The sequence below is a fragment of the Neodiprion fabricii genome, chromosome 6 (genome assembly GCF_021155785.1).
Source record: "Neodiprion fabricii isolate iyNeoFabr1 chromosome 6, iyNeoFabr1.1, whole genome shotgun sequence".
In the NCBI taxonomy this organism is placed as follows: Eukaryota; Metazoa; Arthropoda; class Insecta; order Hymenoptera; family Diprionidae; genus Neodiprion; species Neodiprion fabricii.
The window spans coordinates 12,188,230-12,211,244 of NC_060244.1; the positions used below are offsets into that span (position 1 = coordinate 12,188,230).

Sequence of the window (23,015 nt, forward strand, 5' to 3'; positions counted from 1 at the left end):
TTGGTTTATAAAACAGCTTAAAGATTTATCAATTCAAGTAGAGTCACGCATCAAAAACATAATTCCGATGAAGTCTCTTACCCAAGTGCAACGCGATCGTCACATGCGCGCGAACAATTGTTATATTTGTGAAAAATCGTTTACCCCTGAGGAGAAAAAGTGATACGATCACTGTCACTTCACGAGTAAATATCATGGTCCTGCTCATAATCGGTGTAATTTGAATTTCAGAGAGTCACACACAATTCCAATAGTTTTCCACAATTTGTCCGGTTACGATTCTTACTTTTTAATAAAATCCCTCGCGTCAACTTTTCCCGGTGGAATTACACTGCTACCCATAAATAAGGAAAAATATATATCCTTCACGAAACGCGTCGATGGAACGATGATGCACTTGAGATTCATCGATTCGTTTCGATTTATGGCTAGCAGCATCGATAAACTTTCCAAATATTTAACCGATACCGATGAACGCACAACACGTAAATTTTATAATAACCTGACTCAGTTCAGTTTGATGACCCGCAAAGGCGTTTTTCCCTATGAATACGTCGATTGTTGGGGGAAACTCGATGAAACGCGATTACCTGCAAAGAAGCATTTCTACTCGCACCTCTGCGATGCAAATATTTCAGACACCGATTACGAGCACGCGAAAACTGTTTGGAGGGAATTCCATTTAGAGTCATTGGGGGGTATTCAGATTTATATTTAAAGACCGATGTTCTTTTGCTTGCTGATATTTTCGAAAATTTCCGCGCTAGCTGCTTCAAAACATACGATTTAGATCCGTTGCACTACTACACTGCACCGGGACTTGCTTTTGACGCGATGCTCAAGCATACTAATGTAAATTTGCAACTTTTAGACAACCCTGAAATGGTGTTATTTATTGGAAGAGCCATTCGAGGCGGCGTAGCACAATGTTCTGATCGACACGCTCCGGCCAATAATAGATTCATGGGAACAGATTTTGATCCAAACAAAGCGGAATCGTATCTCATGTATTTTGAAGTGAATAACCTGTACGGTGCAGCTATGAGCGTGAATTTATCAATCGGTTCGTTTAAGTGGGAGTATCAGCAGATCGATATAACGAACCATCCGGACGATTCGCCGATCGGTTACTTTCTGGAGGTAGATTTGGACTACCCTGTAGAACTCCACGAGGATCACAAAGACTTACCTCTTTGTCCCGAACATTTTACTCCTTCAGGTAGTAAAAATGCCGAACTCGCGACCACCCTTCACCCCAAAACAAAGTATATATTGCACTATAGAAATTTGAAACACTGTTTGAGTTTAGGATTGAAATTAACGAAAGTGCATAGAATTTTGAAGTTTGCGCAATCTCCGTGGCTCGAGCCTTACATCACGCTCAATACAGACATGCGTAAGCAATCTAGGAATGAATTTGAGAAAAACTTTTTCAAACTCATGAGTAACGCTGTGTTCGACAAGACTATGGAGAATGTGCGAAATCATAACGACGTTGAATTGGTTACAAAATGGGAGGGAAAAGGTGGTGCGAAAACGCTTATTGCCCGAGCAAACTTTCACAGCTACAGCGTATTTGACACTGATATGGTTATCATTGAAATGAATCGTGTCAAAGTTCACTTCGCCAAACCTATTTACGTCGGCGCATCAATTCTAGATCTGTCAAAAATCTTTCTCTACGATTTCCACTATAATTATATTAAAACCAACTTTTCGAATAAACAGGCTAAATTGATGTATTCCGACACAGACAGCCTGATTTATCAATTCAATGTGCCTAATATCTACGATATCATCAAATGTTATGTAGATACAATGTTTGACACCTCTGACTATCCGCCCGACAATGTGTATGGTATTCCCCTTAAAAACAAAAAACAACTAGGGCTAATAAAGGCTGAAAATGATGGTAAAATTATGACAGAGTTTGTGGGACTGCGAGCAAAGCTGTACACATTTACTACGATGGGTGAGGATGGGGAAAAATATGACAGTGGCGTAAAAGTGAGTAAGCGTGCCAAGGTCGTAAGAAATTCATCAATAAATAGCATCACGTTTGATGATTATAAGCGCTGTCTCACGGCTTACCGAGAGTTGACTCTTCCACAGTGTTTAATACGCAGCAAAAGACACGAAGTAAGCACGATCGTACAAAAAAAATTGGCTGTGAGTTGGCAGGATGACAAGCGGCAATTAATACCTGGACAGACCGACACCGTACCTTGGGGGTATGTCCCAGCCCCCCAATAGCTATAGGATAAACTGTAGACATAAAATTGATGTAAATATTTGATGTTTGACGCCTCGAACGATCCACCATCGGGCGGAAACGTTTCATGATCAATACGATATTTAATGGATTTGAAGTTTCAAAATACGAATTCATATACTCAGCAATTGTTTATTTAATTATCAATAATATATCAAGCAATTATTCATAATTATTCGTTTACCACGAGAAAAGTTTTCAGAAAATGAAAAAAAATTTTCGGGAAACGAAAAAAACTTTTCAGAAAATGAAAAAAAAATTTACAAAAAATAAAATATGTAATAATCGTATGGCAGAATAGCATATTATCATTATTATTATCACTATTATTATCATTATTATTGTTATTATTATTATTATTTTCGTAGTATAGAGTATGGCACTTGTGCGCACAAAGGAGATAAAATGTGGAAATATTTGTAAATTCAAAATCTTTTATTGTAATTCGGAAAATACATACAAATTATGTTACATGTCTGTTTGATTTATCCAACTATTGTGCGAACTATCAAAACCCAACCACTTCACATCGAACAGATTCCCCCGCTTGCGTAATACTTTCTCCACAAGGTAGCCGTTGGGATATTTCACTTTGGCGAGCTCTTCCTCGTAGAAGCCCCCCTCGATGGGATGATCTTGATAATCGGTAAGTTTGTAGGTGGGTGGATTGGTGTTTTTCACCTCACTCACGGTGAATATTTCTGTCGTCCAATTGGGTGTATAGCCTTTTTCGAATACATTCTCGTACTTGCTGATTCGAACTCGATCGCCTACACTGAATTTCCGCGCTCGATCGCTTCGTTTGATTTGCCGAGGCTTGTATACGCTACGATACAGCTGTTTTTCATTCTCCGTGCTAACATCCACCGGTTTTATCTGAATCGTGCGGTGTTAGGTGTTGTTGTAGGACTTTATTAAATCATCCAAAATATTAATCCACTCGTACGATCCTTGGAGAGTAAACCGCATCCACATTTTATTCTTCAATGTTCGATTGAAACGTTCGCATATCGACGCCTTCAAGTTGCTAAATGTCGAATACATGATGATATTGTGATGCTTCACGAGGGCTTTGAATTTGCTGTTGTGAAATTCTTTGCCTTGATCAACGTGCAGATGTATAGGTATACGACTCTGGTTTAGTACAGATTTCATGGCAGCGGCAACATCTTTCCCACTCTTGGACTTTATCGGCACCGCCCACGCGTACTTGGAAAATATATCGATGATTGTTAGTAGGTATTTGTATCCCTTGTTGCACGAGCTGTATGCGGTCATATCGACGAGATCAGCTTGCCAGGTCTCATCCAGTCCGCGTACATCTACGAATCGGCGCGGATAGTTGCGTCGAGCCTGTCTGTGAAGTTCGGCAGCTATTGCAGTCTTCATTGTTCCCAACTCTTCACCTATCAATTCTTCGAATTGCTGTCCAACCACTCTGGTTCCTCAATCGATGCAAATTCCCTGCTGGTCTGTCCCAACGTTGGTGTTGCCTGCTCCCCAATATGTTTGATACGATTCAACGTGATTTCAATGATTTTGTTATTTATGTGTAGCCGTTTCAACTCCTCGTTGTGATTATGCGCGAAACTCTCAAAATTTGATTGAAAAGTATTCACAATATCCACAGCCATAGACTGTAAACCAGTATTGAGAACTTTTAAGGAAACGGCGTCGGTGGAGTGCTGCGGATTAGCTATGTGACACAATCGTTTACCGTCCAAATCAGACTGATTGTCGCTGGTGGTTTTAAATCTAACACCCGAAGGCCGTTGAATAAATTTTTTAACCCCACCACGCTCCGAGTGTCGCCCGAATATGTCTATGCTCATCACTGGACGGTCACTGAACAAATAATGATTTTATGTACACGCCGCTAATAAACGATTCCAGCCTCACGCATGGCTGGTATTGCCTGCAGCCTGTGACGCCATAAGCAGCCGGAGACGATCTACAATTTCATTTGGATCATCCCAGTAGACGTAATCGACATCTTGCCCCTCCTTTCGCGCAATCTTATAGTCGGGTAAGCCTTTACCTGATTTTTTCGGCGAGCCAACGTGTTGTGCAATGAAATTTCTATACTTTGCACTTTTTAAATCATTTCGAAGGCTTCCATCGGCTTGGTAACGTTTTCGATGCGCACTTGTCGCCGTGACAATTTTTATATAATTATTCTTGTCCGCGTCATTTACAACCGATGCATCGGGTGATTTTTTAAACAGTAATTCGAGTAATCCAGGTGTTCTCTCATAACTTTTATCTCCCACATTGACCAGATTATCAGTGAAATTGATCGGTGTATCGCCAATCATCACACCGCTTGTCAACTTTCGAACACCGTATGTAGTATCCAAATCCCTCTTTTTACTTGAGCTGAACATTTTCAAATATTGTGCTGTGGAATCCGTTGTTTTCTTCACCGGTGTACTTGTAGTAGAAATTTCACCAAACTTTAGTGTTTTATCATTTGCATCCATGAAATTCCCCTCATTCATATCCTCATCCTCATCATCATCTTCATCATCATCCCCGGCACTCTCGCCATCTTTTTCTTCTTCTTTCTTCATTGTCGCATCCGGTAGTTCCGTTTTAATTTCACGTTTAATATGCTGCTGATGCAGCTTTGAAGTATCCACCAATTCTTGCAACGGCGTTATTAACGGTTTGAATACCTCTCCCATAACCTGTTCGGTCGTGTCCTTGTCCAACTTGAACATCTTATGCTTCCGCCGTATGACATCGGATGCCTTTGATATTTCACTCAATGTATCGCTATGCTTACGAATCTTGGCACTCTCCATGTTGCAAGCTCGATTGTTGCAACGAAACTGTGCAAGTTTATGTTAGTTTATGCTTATAAAGCAGTCAAACCCCTTCCTATATCGCCCCCCATTGATTTCGCTATCCTTGTCAATTACGGTAAAACTGTAATTGTCATCATTCCAGCATGCCGAGCACAAGTCTTTGAATTGCTGATACGTCGCGTCCGTGTTCACATGATCGTTGTAGATATGTTTCAGATTCATATCATCCTGCCGAAATAGCACCAATAAGTTTGCATTGTCACGCACTAGGTGTTTTGGAATGCGCGCGTACGTTTGACTTAGATAAAAGCTATCGATATCGCAATGCCTGCCCATGCTGAAGTATGCTCTGATATTATCCTGCTTTTCACAAGCCACATCGTCGAAAACCATAACAGAGTTGGGGCGAGCATCTTCCGGTTTTACAACCTCATCGTTTTCGTGAAACGGGAAATAACCCACTCCCTGCACAGGTTCTAGTAACTTTTGCAAAAATTGATACTTTGGTTGGATGAGAGATGTCTAATAGACGAAGAAATTTTCGAATCGCAATCCATTGCCGTGGGTGATGAGTGCGAGAAAAGCGTTAGTTTTACCGCAATGAGTTGACCCGCAAAAAATTGCTCTCACGGTATTTGGCAGCAATTTTCCATGTCGTTTTTCTATCTTCCTCTTACCACATCGAACCATTTTATCGAAATTTGCGATAGGTAGTTTATCGGGCTTATCTTGAAATCTCATGATGCTTCGTTAGCATGACAACGAAAACTGAGATGACGGTATATAAATTCCGCCTTTTATAGAAGTCACGTTAGTTGTTGCCTGACTATGAGGATGTGCACACGGAAAAAACGCGGTGGTGGTTTGTTAAATAAAATCATCAATCATCTCCCAGTTGAATTGCATGTGCCAGGGTATCAGTACTGCGGACCTGGAACGAAATTGGCCAGGAGGTTGGCTCGTGGAGATTTGGGGATCAATCCGCTGGATGCCGCGTGTAAAGACCACGACATTGCATACGCAAAGAATCGCGATATCACAGCGAGAAATCTTGCCGACAAAGCGCTCGCTGAGGCGGCGTGGAATCGCGTCTTGGCCAAGGACGCTAGTGTGGGTGAAAAGGCTGTAGCCTGGGGAGTCACCAACACCATGAAAGCTGAATCTAAACTTGGAATGGGCTTAGCTTCAAAGCGGTCGAAACTTGGAGTGGCTGCGAAGAAGAAATCTGAAACTGACGGGAAGAGTAAACAGCGGAAGAGAACTGTGAATCTTAAATCCATCATCACAGCAGCAAAGGTCGCCATGCGACCGAGTTATAAAGCCGTCGAGTCGGCGTTGGCGGGTGCTCGTGCGGCCGCGCGTGGGACTGGGAAGAATATTCGTATGCCTCGCGTTATACCTGTGCCTGATAAAATTGGCGGCATCTTGCCACTTCTTATTCCAATTCTGGCCGGTCTAAGCACTACTGGAGCTCTTGCGGGTGGTGCTGCGGGTATAGCTAAAGCTGTCAACGAAGCTAGTGTCAACAAACATCAGTTGGAAGAGGCCAAACGGCACAATGCAACAATGGAGGCGATTGCTTTGGGCAAGGGATCATACCTGCAACCCTACCGCAGCGGAATGGGCCTGTACTTACGTCCGGCAAAAAACTGATAAAGCTACCACACCAAGCTCTCACCAACATTGATTTACTCAAATATGCTAAAAATATAAAAATTTCTCGTCTTCGCGGTGTTTTCATGCGGAATGATCTGCCTAAATCGGGGGCAAAAATGCGAGAATCCGTAATTAATAATCTTGACGATAAAAACGGCCCAAGGACACATTGGGTTGCGTACAAGAAAAATGGTGGCCATGTTGCGTATTTCGTTAGTTTCGGTGATTTGAAACCGCCTAAGGAGCTGATGAGGTATCTCGGTGTTGGTAGTGTTGAATACAATCATAAGAGGTATCAGGAATATGATACTATGATTTGCGGCCACTTATGCCTCAAATTTCTCAGCGAACAGTTACAAAAAGACAAGTGCCGCAGGAGCAAGCATTAGTCATGTCGGAATCGTTGACGTTAACACTGTCAGGCACATCCTCCGTGCTGGAGGCTCAATATTTTCCCCCAATCGAGTTATCACCGGAGAAAAACTATGTTCTCGGACTCATCGAGTTCCTAACATTCAATTCAATACCCAATATTCATGAGACGTGTAATAAATTTTACCTGAAACGGGCGGGCAATAGCAGAGAGAGCATTACAATGCCCACGGGAAGCTATAAAATTGAGGATATTGAACAATTTCTGCGTAAGGAGCTACCCTCCGACATCACCCTCAGTCTGAGAGCTCAAGACAACGAGCTGAACAGTGAAGTCACGTGCAATCATCTGGTAGACTTTAAGCCCAAAGATTCCATCGGCCGATTATTGGGATTTAAAGCGGTTGAGCTAGCACGAGACGTTACTCATAAATCTGAATTACCAGTAGCTATACTGAAGGTTAATACTATACGCGTTGAGTGTAACATAACCGCTGGGGCGTACATAAACGAGCGTCGAGCTCATACGATTCATGAATTTTTCCCAACTGTTTCATCAGGATATAAGATTGTCGAAGTGCCTGCCAGCATCATTTACCTACCAATCGTCATACTGTCGATACAGCATTTACAGCTGAGAATAGTTGATCAAGACGACGAGCTGATTAATTTTCGCGGTGAAACGATTACTATGCGTTCACACGTGAAAACACTGAAATAATGGGGATCGTGTTTGAGACGAGAAAGTTGGGTAAGAGTTATAAAATTCAGACGTCATGGGCACAAATCATCAGTCGCCCGACACCTCTGACAACGTTTACATCGCCCACGAGACTGACACCGCTGCACGTTCGGTTCCTCCAGAGCCTCGGTCTTCGATTACGTGGAAATTTTGGAAAATAATAATTCGTTTCCGCTGTATCCCGCGTGTGTGTTACCATGGAAGAAATAATAGGAATACAGAAACCAGCGGTATTTGACGAATCGATCGCGCACTCTGAGATTCATGCTCATCAGCCGTTTGCATCATCCATCTTCCAGAACAACGATGAAATCCATATTGTTGTCCAACATCAAAACTTGTGTCTACTGCCCAGTAAAAGCTCTCTACACATTCACGGAAAAATCACAAAGGATGATGGTGTGGCTGCGGTGACGCTTACAAAATTGATCAATATGGCCGTTTGTCACTTGTTTGAAGAAGTTCGCTACGAGTTGAACGGTGTAGAGATTGATCGGAATAAAAATGTTGGCATCACCAGCACTATGAAGGGTTACGTATCCTTGACTCCAGGCCAGCAATATAGTCTGGAGAATACCGGGTGGTTGAGTGGGGATAAGGAACTAACCGATGCCGCTGGAAATTTCGATGTTGTCTTGCCGTTAAATTATGTGCTAGGCTTCGCCGAAGATTATCGTCGAGTCATCGTCGACGCTAAACACGAGTTGATTCTCACACGTTCCAACACTGATTTGAATGCCGTGATTCAGAGCTCGGCGACGGAAAACTTTAAAATCACCCTGAATAAAATCGAGTGGTTGTTGCCCTACATTAAACTGGCTGATAAACCGAAAATCTAGCTACTCAACTACATCGCCAAGAATCCGGCCATATCCATGAGTTTTCGTTCTTGTACGTGTATCCGATGCACCCGTCAATAACGCGGCATATATGGTCAGTCAAGACATCGACTCAGATTGAGAAGCCGAGATATGTCGTTTTAGGATTTCAAACTGCAAGGAGAAACGAGCCGCTGAAAAATGCTGGCGTATTTGATCATTGTCGGATCAGAGATGTGAAACTCTTCCTCAACTCACAGTGCTATCCCTACGGAAATATGAATCTTGATATCTACAATAATCAATACGCCATTCTCTATGATATGTATGTTGGGTTTCAAATGAGCTACTATAACAAAGAAGCTGAGCCTTTGCTTTTGAGGCGTGAATTCATAAACCAAGCTCCCCTTATCGTCATCGATTGCTCCAAGCAGAACGAAACATTGAAAACTGGACCTGTGGACATTCGATTGGAATTTGACTGTAGCATTACGTTCCCACCACACACTTCTGCCTACTGCATGATCTTGCATGACCGCATTGTTGAATATAATCCGATCAGTGGTACTGTTAAAAAATTGGTATAAGTCAATTTTGGAATAACAATGTGTTCAATTAATATGGATATTGAAAATAATATGTATAATTTTACTCGTTCAAATTCAGAATAAGATAATTGAGAATACAATAAGAAAACTAAATGTAATTGATGTTAAATGAAAAAATTGTTAGAAGCATTCAAAACGCCATTTTAAACCTTCCTTCAGGGGTCATTTCCTAGAATTTTTTCAATAGATCTAGCGGGTACTTACCCTATCCGATTTATGCGCGGCTTTACGGCGCCAAACCAGTCTCGACAGGAATTATTTTGTGTGTGTGTGTATGTGTGTGCGTGTGTGTGTGTGTGCGCGCGCGCGCGCGCGTGCGTGTGCCTGTGTGTCAAATCCTATGAAAATAGCCGCCGAAAATGACCGGGGGGTGGGGAGAGAGCGCCGTGAGTCGAGCGGGGGGGGGGGGGCTGGGGGGAGTTAGGAGGGAGCTAGGGGGGAGCTAGGGGGGAGCTAGGGGGGAGCGCCGCCATCTTTGAGTTAGAACTCTCATACATACACTACTCATGTGAAATAAAAAAGCCTCGAATACGTATCCCTATTTTTTCGGTATAGAACTCGTCAAAAAAAATTTCAGCTGAATCAAAAATGTGTCGGTCACAAAAGTGTTTGGTTGTAAAAGAATGTCCCATATACATTGAAACATATCGCTCAATATTAATTTTACACAGCACGAAGTATTTTCAAAATGATTTCATAAATATCACCATCCACCATCTGTAAATATTTGGAAATATGTTCGAAAAATACGATTGAAACAAAACGGGTACGAATCGTTGTGGTCTCGTTTTATGAAGTTGCGGCATCGGTCGCCCCCCCCCCCCCAACTCCGCTTCTCCTTGTCGCAAACTTGAATGGTCATGTTTATTTTCCGTCCGTGCATTACATTGTATTCGATTATTCGCTCAGTCTACGGATCGTGACTGTGCGCGAGAAAAAAAAATCTTTGTGTCGGCAGACGACTGTGCTCGAACATTTTGTATTTCCAAAATAAAGAGTATTTCTCATTCTTCTTCAGAGGTTTTCTATGAGGTACATACATGATTATCTCTGGTGAGTATTTATACATATATATATATATATATATATGTACATTATACAGTTGTATAAAACGTGCACCCCGACTTACGTTTTTTTCGACTTACGCCGTCAATGCCGGAACGACCCATAGCGTAACTTCGGGGTATTACTGTTTCGGAATCATTCTGAAATTGTACATCACTTGTTACACACAACTCTACTGACAATAATGAAATAATTTTATGTTCGAGGCTATTTTACTAGTGAAAAGGGTTTCAAAAAATGATTATACATAATATTGGAACACCTTATTCATGTTACTATGGATATATGAAACAATTGTTGACATCGACGTTGAGGATTATTTTTATACCCTCTGAAATATTAAATGCAAGGAAATAGTTCTGAGATTCGAGGTAACTATGAAGCTGCGGGTTGTGCAAAACAGTTCCTTCTCCCGGTTGATGGGAGTTTCTAACATCCTTTGCGAAGTAATGTAATTTGAACATAGTTCACCACTCCATGAAGATATCCTCGCGGCATGTGACATTGCTTCCGTCCAACGGTTACGATGGCTTATCCTGTAAAATATAACCGTGTTCATTTGGTTGTTTCGCTTTTTCAATGCAGAATCCATAACATGATTAGTACTTGTCGATAAAAATATACTTTGGCAGAAAATTCGTGCCCTCCCCTCCTTATCTTATAAGGACACATACAAATGGGTCCTCTTCTGTTCTCTTACAACCATGTGTCGGCGCCATCTCACTATACCCAAATATGCTAAAAGTGAATGGTCGAATCCGATGAAATGGAATAGTGTGATTAAAAATTTCGATCATCTTGAATAATCCGAAAAGTTGAGATAATTCTTTCGAAATTAAGATATTCATTTTTTACGAATCACTCTAAATTTCACCGTGTTCAATATTTTACTACCGATAGCAGATATCTAATGTACGGTCATTCGGAATGAATATAAATGGGAAATTCCTCGTCAAACCCGACGGATTATTTGTAATCGGAAAGATTTTTTATAGAATGTATAAAATGGTAGAAGCCTCGCCAAAAAATGGTATCATTAAACAATTCGTTCGTTAATAACAATTACAATGTTCAATGTTTCCGGATAAACCAAAGTTTTCTACGAAAGCTTATATCCTCTCTGCTCGCGTATGTGCTGTGAATAATTTTTCTACGTCAAATAGAATCGGAGATGATATATAGATTCTTCAAGTTTACTGCGCGCTTATTTTACAACAAAATTGAATGACTCGGCACTTCCAGAAAAAAAAATCGTAGAAATAGGTTTTGACTTTTTATGCTCACATATCACTTCGAAAAAGCTTTCATTGTTTTGGAAAATACGCGGTCACATTTTGTCAGAATGATATTTTTGACTCAAGAACCTAAATTTCGTCCCAACTGACTTTTTACGATTTATATGATGAAATAATAACAGTCGTAATATTCATTTTCCTTAAGATTTGAAATTTCTCGCATATTTGCATGTACTTAGGGTATATGTTAACACGTGGAAATTTCTCCAATTATCGGAAAAGAAAATTACCGTACGATTATAATAATTGAACTCTCCGAGCATTCGAATCTAGACTCCGATAAAATTGTGGTATTCGCAACAAAGCATTTAGCAATTCTTATGTTCTGCACACTCCTAACAAAAAATCAAAATGATTATATATGAAGAGAACAGAGAAAAGAAAATTTGAAACACGTATACAATTCGGTTACTCAATATTTTGAAAAATGTATAACAGAACGACGATCGAAACAAATGTCAACAAAACGACGATCTTTCGAACGCCACTCTTTCGAAGCAAACGTAAACAAGACGATTTGTTTTTCAACATTTTTTTTCTATACTATGAAAATGCTGGAAGTCCCTCCCCACTCCTCAACGGTATACATTTTCGTAGAAATACAATGATCATCATGGGTACAGTGAGAACACTCTGGGGCGAGTTTTTCCATACTTATGAACGGTAGTGTATATTCATTTGAAAAAAAAACGGCAATTTCTCAAATAATGAATTGAAAAATCTGAAAAAATTCACGCAGAGTACCTTTTAGTAGTACTTTGATGTAACCAATTATGGGGCAGATCTGAGATGGTCGAAAAAAAAGTGGCCGACTGACGGAGAATCCTTCCTTTTCGGGTTAAATTCCGAAAATATCGATTTTTGGATAAAAAGGTGTGATCCGAAGTTGTTCAGAATTTAATTCTCAACAAGTTTGTTGCTATTAATTTATGCCATTCAGTTGAAAATAAACGAGATAATGGAAATATTTCGAATTTGTCGCTTTTTTCAGGTTTAATTCCAAAAATCTTGTTTTTCTGTAAAATCAAAACCGACCGAGTTATTCAAGAAAAACCATTTTAACCTAATAAACCATTTTTCGAATATACGCATAAACATGATTTGGTCGCCATTTTGAATTTACACTCCCAGTGAACCCTGCGAGACAGCTGTGAGAAAAAAATTTTCGTACAAAATTATTTACAAATTAACCGGGGAATTTCGATATCAATTCTGACGATGACCCAAGAAATTAAAAGGTTGATCGAAACAGAAATACGAAAAAATTGAATTTCCATTTCTTTGAATGAAAAAAGGCGTTTTCCCGAAAAATTTCTTAGGACCTTTCGACTCCAATTTTGACAAGGATTCCCCCTGTCAAGTATTTGCTGTGAATTACGAATCACCCTGCATAGCAAGTGCAGATTTGGCAGGATTCTTGTAAATGATATCTATAATTGCATAACAGTTTGCAGTATAAAACACTTACCATCGCAACAAACGATTCGTTCGTCGACGCGTCAAATTTAAGCTTTTTTCGGTTCAGCCGTGGGACGTAACTTATCCATTGTTGCACTCACAAGATTATTTTTGTTTGTAACAAATATATGTATACACACTGGCCGCGTGAAAATTTGTACGTGATTAGAACTTGTGACACGGCAAATTACCAAAACACTCGCGGTTACTTCGTTCGGCGTGAAAAGTGGATGTGGACGGTACGCGAGGAAATGCAGAAGTGACGGCCGCGCGGATAGTGGGAACAGTGGCGCGTGAGGGATAGTACTTGGAATCCGAAGAAGTTGATTCCTACGAGAATTCCAAATTTCTGTGAAATATTATAGGATTGTGCCGGACTTTGATGTACAGCAGTAACACATACCCTGACTTTTCGTAGGCCGTATACGATGTAGAAACCAACCCAAAACTCGCTAGCTTATCCGTAGCGTATACCATCTACGAGAAGTCACGGTATGTAGTTTTATAACGATTTCCACCTAATGAGTAACTTTCAGGTAGTTCGTCTGATGTAAAAAAAAATTTTGGTAGCATCATTCAGAACTAGGCGTAATTGACAAATGAAACGAAGCAAATGAAGTATGAAATCCTTATTTGTTGAGAATTAAAAACAGAAAAAATTGGCAAGCAAATATTCATCAGAGTTTTAACAAGGATCGGCCCTGTAAAATATTTGCAACGAATCTTGAACCATTGTATGCGGTAATTGTATGTATGTACGGTGACATTGATTTTTTGCGGGATGTATTTCTACTATTGTTAAACACATCCGGTTCAGAAACAATTTCACGTATATAATAGGGTAATCTTTAAAACAGGTTTGGACGATTGTCAACCGGCCCCCTCCCCCGCCCCTAAATTTGCTGTAAATAAATAAATAATGGCCTGTTCAAGAGCACAACTTTTTATCACAACCCTAAACCCTCACGCCTATACTTGCGTGTTTTCTGCAATTTCGGTATTAATTTTACTGCCGCATCTAATCTTTCGGTCAATAATCTGTAAGTATGACAATTTTGCGGACATCGATGCTACTATTAGATGAGGATATCCGGAGCTTATATGGGGCATTCTATGTCAATTATTCGCCATTTATATCTGCCTTTTCGACGAACAGAAATTAATGGATAGGTATTTTCGTTTCTGTTAATGATTTTCTATCAAATCGATGAAAAAAGGCAGATTTAAGTGGTGCGTACTCGATGTAGAATGCCCCAAAACCCTTCAATAAAATGAAAAAGAAAAATTTTTTTTGCGGAACTACGACTCAAAACGAGAAAAGAAACAGTATGTTATTTTAATATCGGGTTTTGGAAACGCCATGAGCATTTAAAAAAAAAGATTCTGCGAAATTTTGATAAATTTAAGATGTTTGCATGGATTGAGACAAACATCTAAAATATTTCAGAAAGACTTCTTTTGGCAGGTACAAGAAAGTGTAAAATTTTCGCCTATGTTCTCGTCGGCACTGCAGATTGTTGCTTTAGCAGAAACATAGGACGTGTGCGTATTACCATGTCGTTTTACCATCTGGTACCACTTCGGTCGACTACAGCGCTTCTGGAGGTTCAACGTTGAACTAAATGACAGACTTCTCATGCATCAGAACGGGCGCCTGTCACCTGAAAATCGCCCGCACAAATCGTGCCATATTTACAGAAAACTGACTGGTACTATAGGTTTTCCCGGAATACGTGTGTGTTTTTGTACGTCGGTATCTCCCTGGCAAAAGTGAAAGAAATTCTGATATCGTACAAACGGTGAATATTCAACAAGTCGCTAGCCCGATCGGCCATGTTTGACGCGACGTGATTTTATTGAGTTCATCATTATTTTTATTGGACGTTATCAGTGATCTGCGATAGTAGTGACGGAGATACAGACGTACAATTTTATTCAAGCTATATTTTAAAAATTTTCCCAGTCAGATTCATACCCCCGTTTTATCAGGATTTGTGCGGGCGATTTCCCCGCTTCTGACGTCACGAAATATATATAGGACATGCCAGGTCAGCAGCACCTTAAATCCTCTGGACCGTATATTCTTCCCCACACTCTTACAGCTACCTTATACTTTGTATCATTTTCTTATCATCACCTTGCTGCCTTTGTTCTCATACTAGATCAGCAGAATGCTACCGCCACTGCTAAACCGCAGCTGGCTATTCCCTTGCATCCTTCCTCCTATATATTCACTCTGAAGTTACGTTTTATTCAGCCAACATCTAAATTCACCTGTCTTCCCTTTTTTCTCTTACGCATCTTCTCATTGTACTCTGCATATCATTCACAGTGAAACAATTATGTAAACAATTATGCAACTCCTTAGTATGATTTCCTCTCATTTCCTCCCATTTTCTGTATGCGTGCGTAGTCGATGGCTTACTTGCCCAGAACATGCCGTAATAGTATCACCGCTGGGTGTGAATGTGGTCATCGATAGCTGTTTGTCGTGATCACAATCATCCACCTGTTGTAATCAGGATCCTGAGATCCTTCCGACTACTAATAATTTATTTAGGTAGATCGTTTGTTGAATTAATGGTTAAAACCAAGTCGTATAAAAAGTGAAGTTTATTATATTACAATGAAATGAATTTGGTTCTAAAGAGCTTACAGAGGCTTTTACTTATAATCAGGCTAAATCTCTAAATAACGCGTCTCGCTACGGTCTCGATGTTCTGACGCCGAACTCATCGTCTGCCTGCCTTTTATGAACCATTTAGGAGGTCAGTGCTACGTCCGTGCATTCATATGTATTTTGCCACGTGAGAGAGTATTGCTCTGCTTTGTCGCGTTAGCGCATTTCTGGATATTTCCACATCTTGATATTTGAATTGCAACACATCCCAAAACACAGCTTATAAATTTTTCTGTAAATTAATCCAATTCCTAAGTATACGAATTTATATATTTAAACAATAATGAGCTTTATATTTTTTTTCAGGTGTCTGGACAGCGACAATCTTCGCAGTGAAAACTTTGTTTTACGTGTGCGTCACTACATTCACACTACCAGCCATTTCAATGTAAAACAGCTTGGGAACAATTTAAGAGAGTCTTTACTTCTCTGCTGATGATAATGAAGTTGGTGACGGTAGTGATGATATCCTCGGTGTAATGAAGATCGATTATAACTAGTCACTTTGCACCATTGGCTATATGTGAGCTTAAAAAAAACAGAATGCACCATCTTACAGATAGTTATGGGCCTGGTCCTCAAGAAAGAGTACATCAATTGCATAGATCAAGTCTTATTGAAAAAATCCCATATGACACTTATTTCACCCAAATGCCAGACTGTTGCGCAAATACAGAGATGCTAGATCCATATCCTAGACCATCGAGTGGATTCACTGCTTATCCGGATGATATCTACTCACAGGTATGAACTATACTACATCCCAATTATACTTTAAGCGCATATGATACTCTTTTTTCATCCAAGGCTATCAAATTTCATATTACGTCATTATCCATCAGCTGATGAACGGAACTTGTCTAAATTTCAGAAGGGCTTGCTCTTTTATTACAAAATTAGGAAATTTAATTCATATGTGGAAAATTTCGATAAAAATGTATGTTTCTTTTGCCTCGTGCTGTTATTTTCGCAATTACTAGATGTTTGGGATAATGAAGTGTATGGCCACGAGACTACTTAGTATTTAGGAAATGATAAGGAGTGAAAGAAGTTATCGTAGGACTATTTTCTGGCAATATTGGGAACGGTAAAGGAAAACTACGCTTGATGAAAATTTCCGATATTAATTAATGACAATTAGCCTGGTGTCTTTCACCAAGGCTGTCCATAGTGACTGTGAGTAATGCCGCAGCTAAAATTGCCACTTTGTATTGCGGGGACCACGTAAACCAAATGCTCAGCTGAGCGCCCTTTATGCACAAAATTATTGTAAATTGTAATTTCATTTTCGTGTTCCTAATATCGCAGAAAACCAGTGCCAGGACGGTTTATTTTACTTCACATCATGGAGTCTTTTGGCGATAGACTTCATTACCTCAAACATCCGAAAATGAGAAAAATAGTAACAGTTGACAAATAACGACACATTTTTAAGGCTTTTCACCAGATATTTTTGAATTTCCTCAGTGGAACCATGAAAGAGCAATGTCTTGTCGAAGATAGTACAAATACCTGTAAATTGAGCTAACGTTATGAATTTTCAATTTCCTCCCGTTAATATTGGTCGATCGTTTTATGTTTCCTAAAACATTGTTCAAAACCAGTTTTTCTTTTATTTCAGTTTTTTTTTTATCAAGTAAGCAGAATATCATTTAATAACTACGTACAACCAGTCTATACTATCGAGAAACAACTTTTCATTGCGTTGACTTGGAAGCTTGAATTTTTTACACATTCAAGAAACCATAATTCTTAGTATTCAATATCAATTTGAACTTGATACTTCTATCCGTTCCAGAGAAAATGAGTGTTGACGGACAGATAGACAAATAGGCACAGAGACATACAGATAAAGAAATAATCTTATAGCGTTCCGATTTTTCCTTTTGAGATACGGAACCCTCAAAATGAATTATAGTCAAGCGCGGTTGTGTGTCGCTGTGTTCCTCGGTCGTCCCAATCAGTCATATTCGTGATCGACTCACAGACTCATAGAGATAGGCTGCACGATCTGTCCACCGATAGTCCGGGAGTTAATGACAGATTTCATTGCACCATTTCCGCAAGCTTCATTTTTTTTGTATGAGTTATATTTGTAACGTATAATATTAATCTGAACGTCTGCCAGCGCACCCCCGCGACAGGGGGTTACAGGAGGGTTACAATTGCAGCAAAAAATCGACAAAAAAAATTTATAGCCGCATACGCGAAACTGATTTTACGTATCAGTTGAAACATAAGAAGCTTAGAAATTATCGTCTGCCACCTAAATTCCGCAACAAAATTCGTCTGCCACCCACGCAAGTAAGCGCAAAAAAAATAGTAAAAAAATTTATGCCCGCAAGGATGAAATTGATTGAAATGCTTCTTTTTATATCAGCAAACACAAAAATAATAGTCTGCCACTAATAAGATACCGCGAAGGTCGTCTGCCAAGCTTATGAAGTTGCGTTCGGCATGCAGCGCGCGAGCACCGCGGCCGAGATCGCGGCTACGACACTGCATCTTTATCGGCCTGAAAGACGATCGTTGTTATAAATTGTTCAACGGCTATCATGAAGTTGTTTTTTTATATTATACATTTGTTTAATATAATTAATTTAATAAATTCTCGTGGATAGTTACGCTAGATCTTTTCCGTGAAAATGGAGGCTTAAATATAGTGATGAAATTCGCAAAAATGTTTAACATTATAAACTAAGCAATATAAATCTCTTTTATTACATCTCTCTACTCATCTCTGGGCAAGCTCGTTGGCCGTGAAACAAATAGTTCCGTAGGCGAAAGGTGGCTATAAAATTGGGACTATTTATACCTGCGGAAATATACTCGTGTAATTAAATATACTCGAAATAAGCTCGTGTAGCTATTTTTATGAAAAATTATAAAATACATGAGGGCGACGAAATCTTCCGGACCAACGCAAAAAATGTCGATGGAGCAGTATTACCACCTTGTAAAGCTGAGCTGCAAAAGCAATTGAAACGAACCGCATATATTGCACATCTTTGGAGGCATGCTTATCTTCCGCAACCGACGGAATTTTTACCCACTGATTATGGTTGGCAAGAATCAGAAGATAAACTTGTTTTCGAACGGTTCGAAGGAGATCAATTGCCGAAATCCATCGATGATGTAGCAATCAACTCTGAAGAAAATCAAGGTATTATACAAAAACATAAAAATTTATATAAAAATAATTATATAGCCATTAATAAATTATTATATTTACAGATAAAGAAACGAATACAGAGCAAGACCAAGGTCAGTCAGATGAAGAAGACGATCCTGAAATCAATAACTCTGATATTGAGGATTCCAATATAATATTGGATGAAACGGATGATTCTATCGACCAATGTGATATGGATGAATGGTTATAAAATTACGGCTGTTAAACAAGACCAGCATCATTATACGTGTACATAATAAATATAGATTCTTGTACATAATAAAATAAAAATCAATAAATAATTATCTCCGAATGTCATTGTAAAACAGTAATATCTAATTTTTATCTTAAAGCATTTTATCAAATCAATATATTTTTAATTTTTAAACTAAAAGGTCTCTACCAGACTTTAAATTAATTCACTGAACAAACATTTGTATACATATAACATAAAAAAAACAACTTTATGATAGCCGTTCAATAATTTATACTAATGATCGTCTTTCAGGCCGATAAAGAAGCAGCGTCGTAGCCGCGGTCTCGGCCGCGGTGCTCGCGCGCTGCATGCCGAACGCAACTTCATACGCTTGGCAGACGACCTTTGCGGTATCTTATTAGTGGCAGACTATTATTTTTGTGTTTGCTGATATAAAAAGAAGCATTTTAATCAATTTCATCCTTGCGGGCATAAATTTTTTTACTATTTTTTTTGCGCTTACTTGTGTGGGTGGCAGACGAATTTTGTTGCGGAATTTAGGTGGCAGACGATAATTTCTAAGCTTCTTATGTTTCAACTGATACGTAAAATCAGTTTCGCGTATGCGGCTATAAATTTTTTTTGTCGATTTTTTGCTGCAATTGTAACCCTCCTGTAACCCCCTGTCGCGGGGGTGCGCCGGCAGACGTTCAGATTATTATTATACGTTACAAACATAACTCATACAAAAAAAATGAAGCTTGCAGAAATGACCCGGAAATTTTTGTCGTTAACTCCCGGACTACGAGCTCAAACCCTGAATAGAAAAAGAAAGAGAGAGAGAGAGAGAGAAAGAAAGGTAGGCAGATTGATTGAATGATTGATTGATCGATCGATTGATTTTGTTGATGAATTCTCTGTAGTCACAAGTAGGAGTAATATTAGAAACAATAGTGAACGAAATATTCAGTTCCTCAGGAGAAAAGAAAAAAGTGAGGGGTAACAATTGGTGGGGATTTGTAAGTCCCAGGTTGGCCACATCTCTCCACAATTTAGTAGCATCCGCAATACCCGAAATTTTATTCAGATTATAATCATCTCTCCATAATTTCATATAATCTGAAAGTTCATCTCGATAATGCCGAAATATAACTAACCCTGGTAGGTTTCCTGAACGTTTTGCTTGTTCGTATAGAGAGTTCCGCATTTTGATGCAAGATTTTAAGTTTTAGTTAGCCACGGCACGCGTGGTTTGGTATTTTGTAACGGTGAGTAAATTTCGGTAGAAAGTACGATAGAATCTGACTGAAGAATTCGTAAGGATGTCAACATCGTCGGCAGTGTAGCAAAGATGAGAGTTAAAGGGATAGTGATCAGCCAATTCACTTGAGAGTCTCGAGGTATGCAGCAAGCTCAAAACGTTTATAATTTTGGTGAGATATCATGCGCTCTGCACACAGTCGCATTTTGACCTCATACTTCAGTTCTATTAGATCGTGACCAGCTATAAATGATGACTCAGATTTTGTCAACGACTGGCTCTTGTCCGAACAGTTGACAATACAAACATCAAACCATGTATTGGTCGCTCTATGGTAAGTTATAGCAGAATCTATGAAATGTATATATTGGGATAGCGCCACCTCACGCAGGTGAAGGGGATTTATAATCGGTGCCCAGTAAATTATTTGCATTCCTGATCTGTCATTTCAAATGAGAAAATAATTTTTGGGACGCACTAAGTCGTCTGGCACGTGAAAGTGATGCCAGGTCTTTAAAATTATTATATTGTTACAAAGCGGAAAATTAAGAAAGGAACAGGATTTATTTTGTGACGAAGCTCTCCTTTTAAAGTCTCGATATGGACTGTTTTTACAATAATGTTGGTTGACGCAGCAACCTTATTCTTTTGAAAGACATAAGAGGTTTATAAACGTCTTTTATCTATGATGACTACTAGATCATTAAACAGGGGCAAAACGGGTGATTTCACCCTTTGTAACAATATGATAAAAACTTGTGCCCAGATGAGCTTTGATTAAATAAAAATGGCTTAATAATGAATTCGCATTAGTATAGTTGTTAGCATAAGTTGAGCTATACTGATATGAGGTCGAGCTTGCTTTTACGGGACGATACTATTCCGACAAGTTTTAGCACGCTGCGATCAAAGTCGGATGAGTTCGGCTACAACAACTTCAGAATTGATGATTATTACGGGACTTCTATCAGATTTGCGCACACGAATTTGGCCAGATTTAATACACACTTATTACGGATAGCCTCTGCAGCTTAAGCCTTAATACGACGAAGCAGATTGGAGATAGGACCAGGAATAAATTCATTCACAAACACTATACCAGTATATCAATGGGTCCCTTAGCACTGCGGCAAACGAATTTTGATGCGTACAACCTCTCAATGAGTTTCAAATAAAAAAAAAAAAAATGATGTGCAAAATGTCAGCCCTTAATTTCAATTAAATACCATGCTTTTAATCATGAACTTTTTCATATTAAAAACCCATTTAAATTTTCGACATTTCCAATTTTTGTTGGTTTCAATTTTCTCAATGGCTCTAAAAATATTTCCTCCTCGTGAATCCATTGAGTATCAACCCAACAACAAAATCTTTCGGATTTTAGACCCAAATTCTATTCTAGGAGTACGAAATTCGTACTATATAGAAGCTCAATGCTCTGATTTTTTAAAAATTTTATGATTTTCTCGTAAATAACTTATTTTACGGTAAAGTTTCATAGATTATTTTTTGTACGCGTAATGTTTAAAAGTTTTCTGTCATTTTTTTCTAAATTCACTCAATTCTAGCGATCATATAATCCACCGAGGAAATTGTGTGTGCCAAATAGGCAACTATACACTTTTTTGCGTCCGAACACAATATTCTGAATTTTTAATTCGAATTTGGCGCATTTATCGGATTAAATACCTTCTGTCGGCAAGGCAGGCTCTCTATATTATTGACATTCGTAAACATGAGTCAGAAGTTTAGCCTCAAATACAATCTCGCATCACAATAACACTGTGAATAAACCAAGTGATTAAGACCATGATTCTTTGAAACTTGATGATCGTTTGCATGAATTTTGAATTGTAATCGATCTTATGACATCCTTGACTCGGAGACTACGTCAGAATGTATTTCTGATTGGAGATATCGACACACGGATAGTTGGCAATGAATTACCATCCAAACTAAAAGTACTGAAAGACCTATTTTTCTATTTACGAGAGTTTAATCAAATGACATTGCGAGAAAGTGCAGCATTGGTTATTGATGAAGTCATAATCTTTTGGCAAAAAGCACGAATACCGACCAAACAACGAATCCACTGCATCGAACAATTGGAGTCTCTCTATCAAACCTGGCGGCGACTACAAAAGAATCGTGACAAATTTTTTAATGAACCAAAAGAAGAAGCTTTTACTTCTGAATTGAAGACTCTATTCGACATCGCTCATGCTAATGTTTTTGAAAAGATTGATGAAGTACAAAAAGAGTTCGTATTGAACCAAAGAAAACCTGAGCGGGTCGCTTATATACAAAACATTGAACCGATATATGAGCGAGAAGAAAGAATTCGTTTAGAACAAGAAGAGTTGAGAAAGAGATGCTTGGAGAAACTGGAAGAAGAAAAAGCATTATGGAGTAAGTAATCATTAGATTTCACATTCTTATTATGAATTCGCTATAACCCCTATTCAATAAGACAAAATCATCACGGATAATTTATTTCAGATGAAATTGTTGAACTCGCTTCAAGTGGCGATGGGACGGTGAGTTGTAGCCAAAAGAGTTTTGGTACGTATTCTAATGTTTCACTCGAGGACGATGAAAATGAATGGTTGTCTG

At 39.0% G+C, this 23,015-nt stretch overlaps 2 protein-coding genes across 5 annotated transcripts in view; both read left to right on the forward strand.

Annotated features, from left to right (window-relative positions):
- LOC124185018 (dipeptidase 1-like) overlaps positions 1-23,015 on the forward strand; it is a 1,685,273-nt gene that overhangs the window by 154,083 nt on the left and 1,508,175 nt on the right. For all 4 annotated transcript variants that reach the window (XM_046575303.1, XM_046575304.1, XM_046575306.1 and 1 more), the window contains exon 2: positions 16,080-16,517. In XM_046575303.1, coding sequence (XP_046431259.1) covers positions 16,317-16,517 — 201 coding nt within the window. In that variant the 5' untranslated portion in view covers positions 16,080-16,316. The remainder of the gene's footprint in view (positions 1-16,079; positions 16,518-23,015) is intronic.
- LOC124185024 lies at positions 18,314-19,279 on the forward strand. Its single transcript, XM_046575332.1, has 2 exons — positions 18,314-18,936; positions 19,008-19,279. The coding sequence occupies exons 1-2, from the start codon at positions 18,648-18,650 to the stop codon at positions 19,154-19,156; spliced, it is 438 nt and encodes a 145-aa protein (XP_046431288.1). The 5' UTR covers positions 18,314-18,647; the 3' UTR covers positions 19,157-19,279.

Coding starts and splice junctions, on each gene's coding strand:
- LOC124185024 (XM_046575332.1), top strand. CDS start 18,648: ATGAAAAATTATAAAATACATGAGGGCGACGAAATCTTCCGGACCAAC. Junction 18,937..19,007: donor CAACTCTGAAGAAAATCAAG/GTATTATACAAA, acceptor TTATATTTACAG/ATAAAGAAACGAATACAGAG.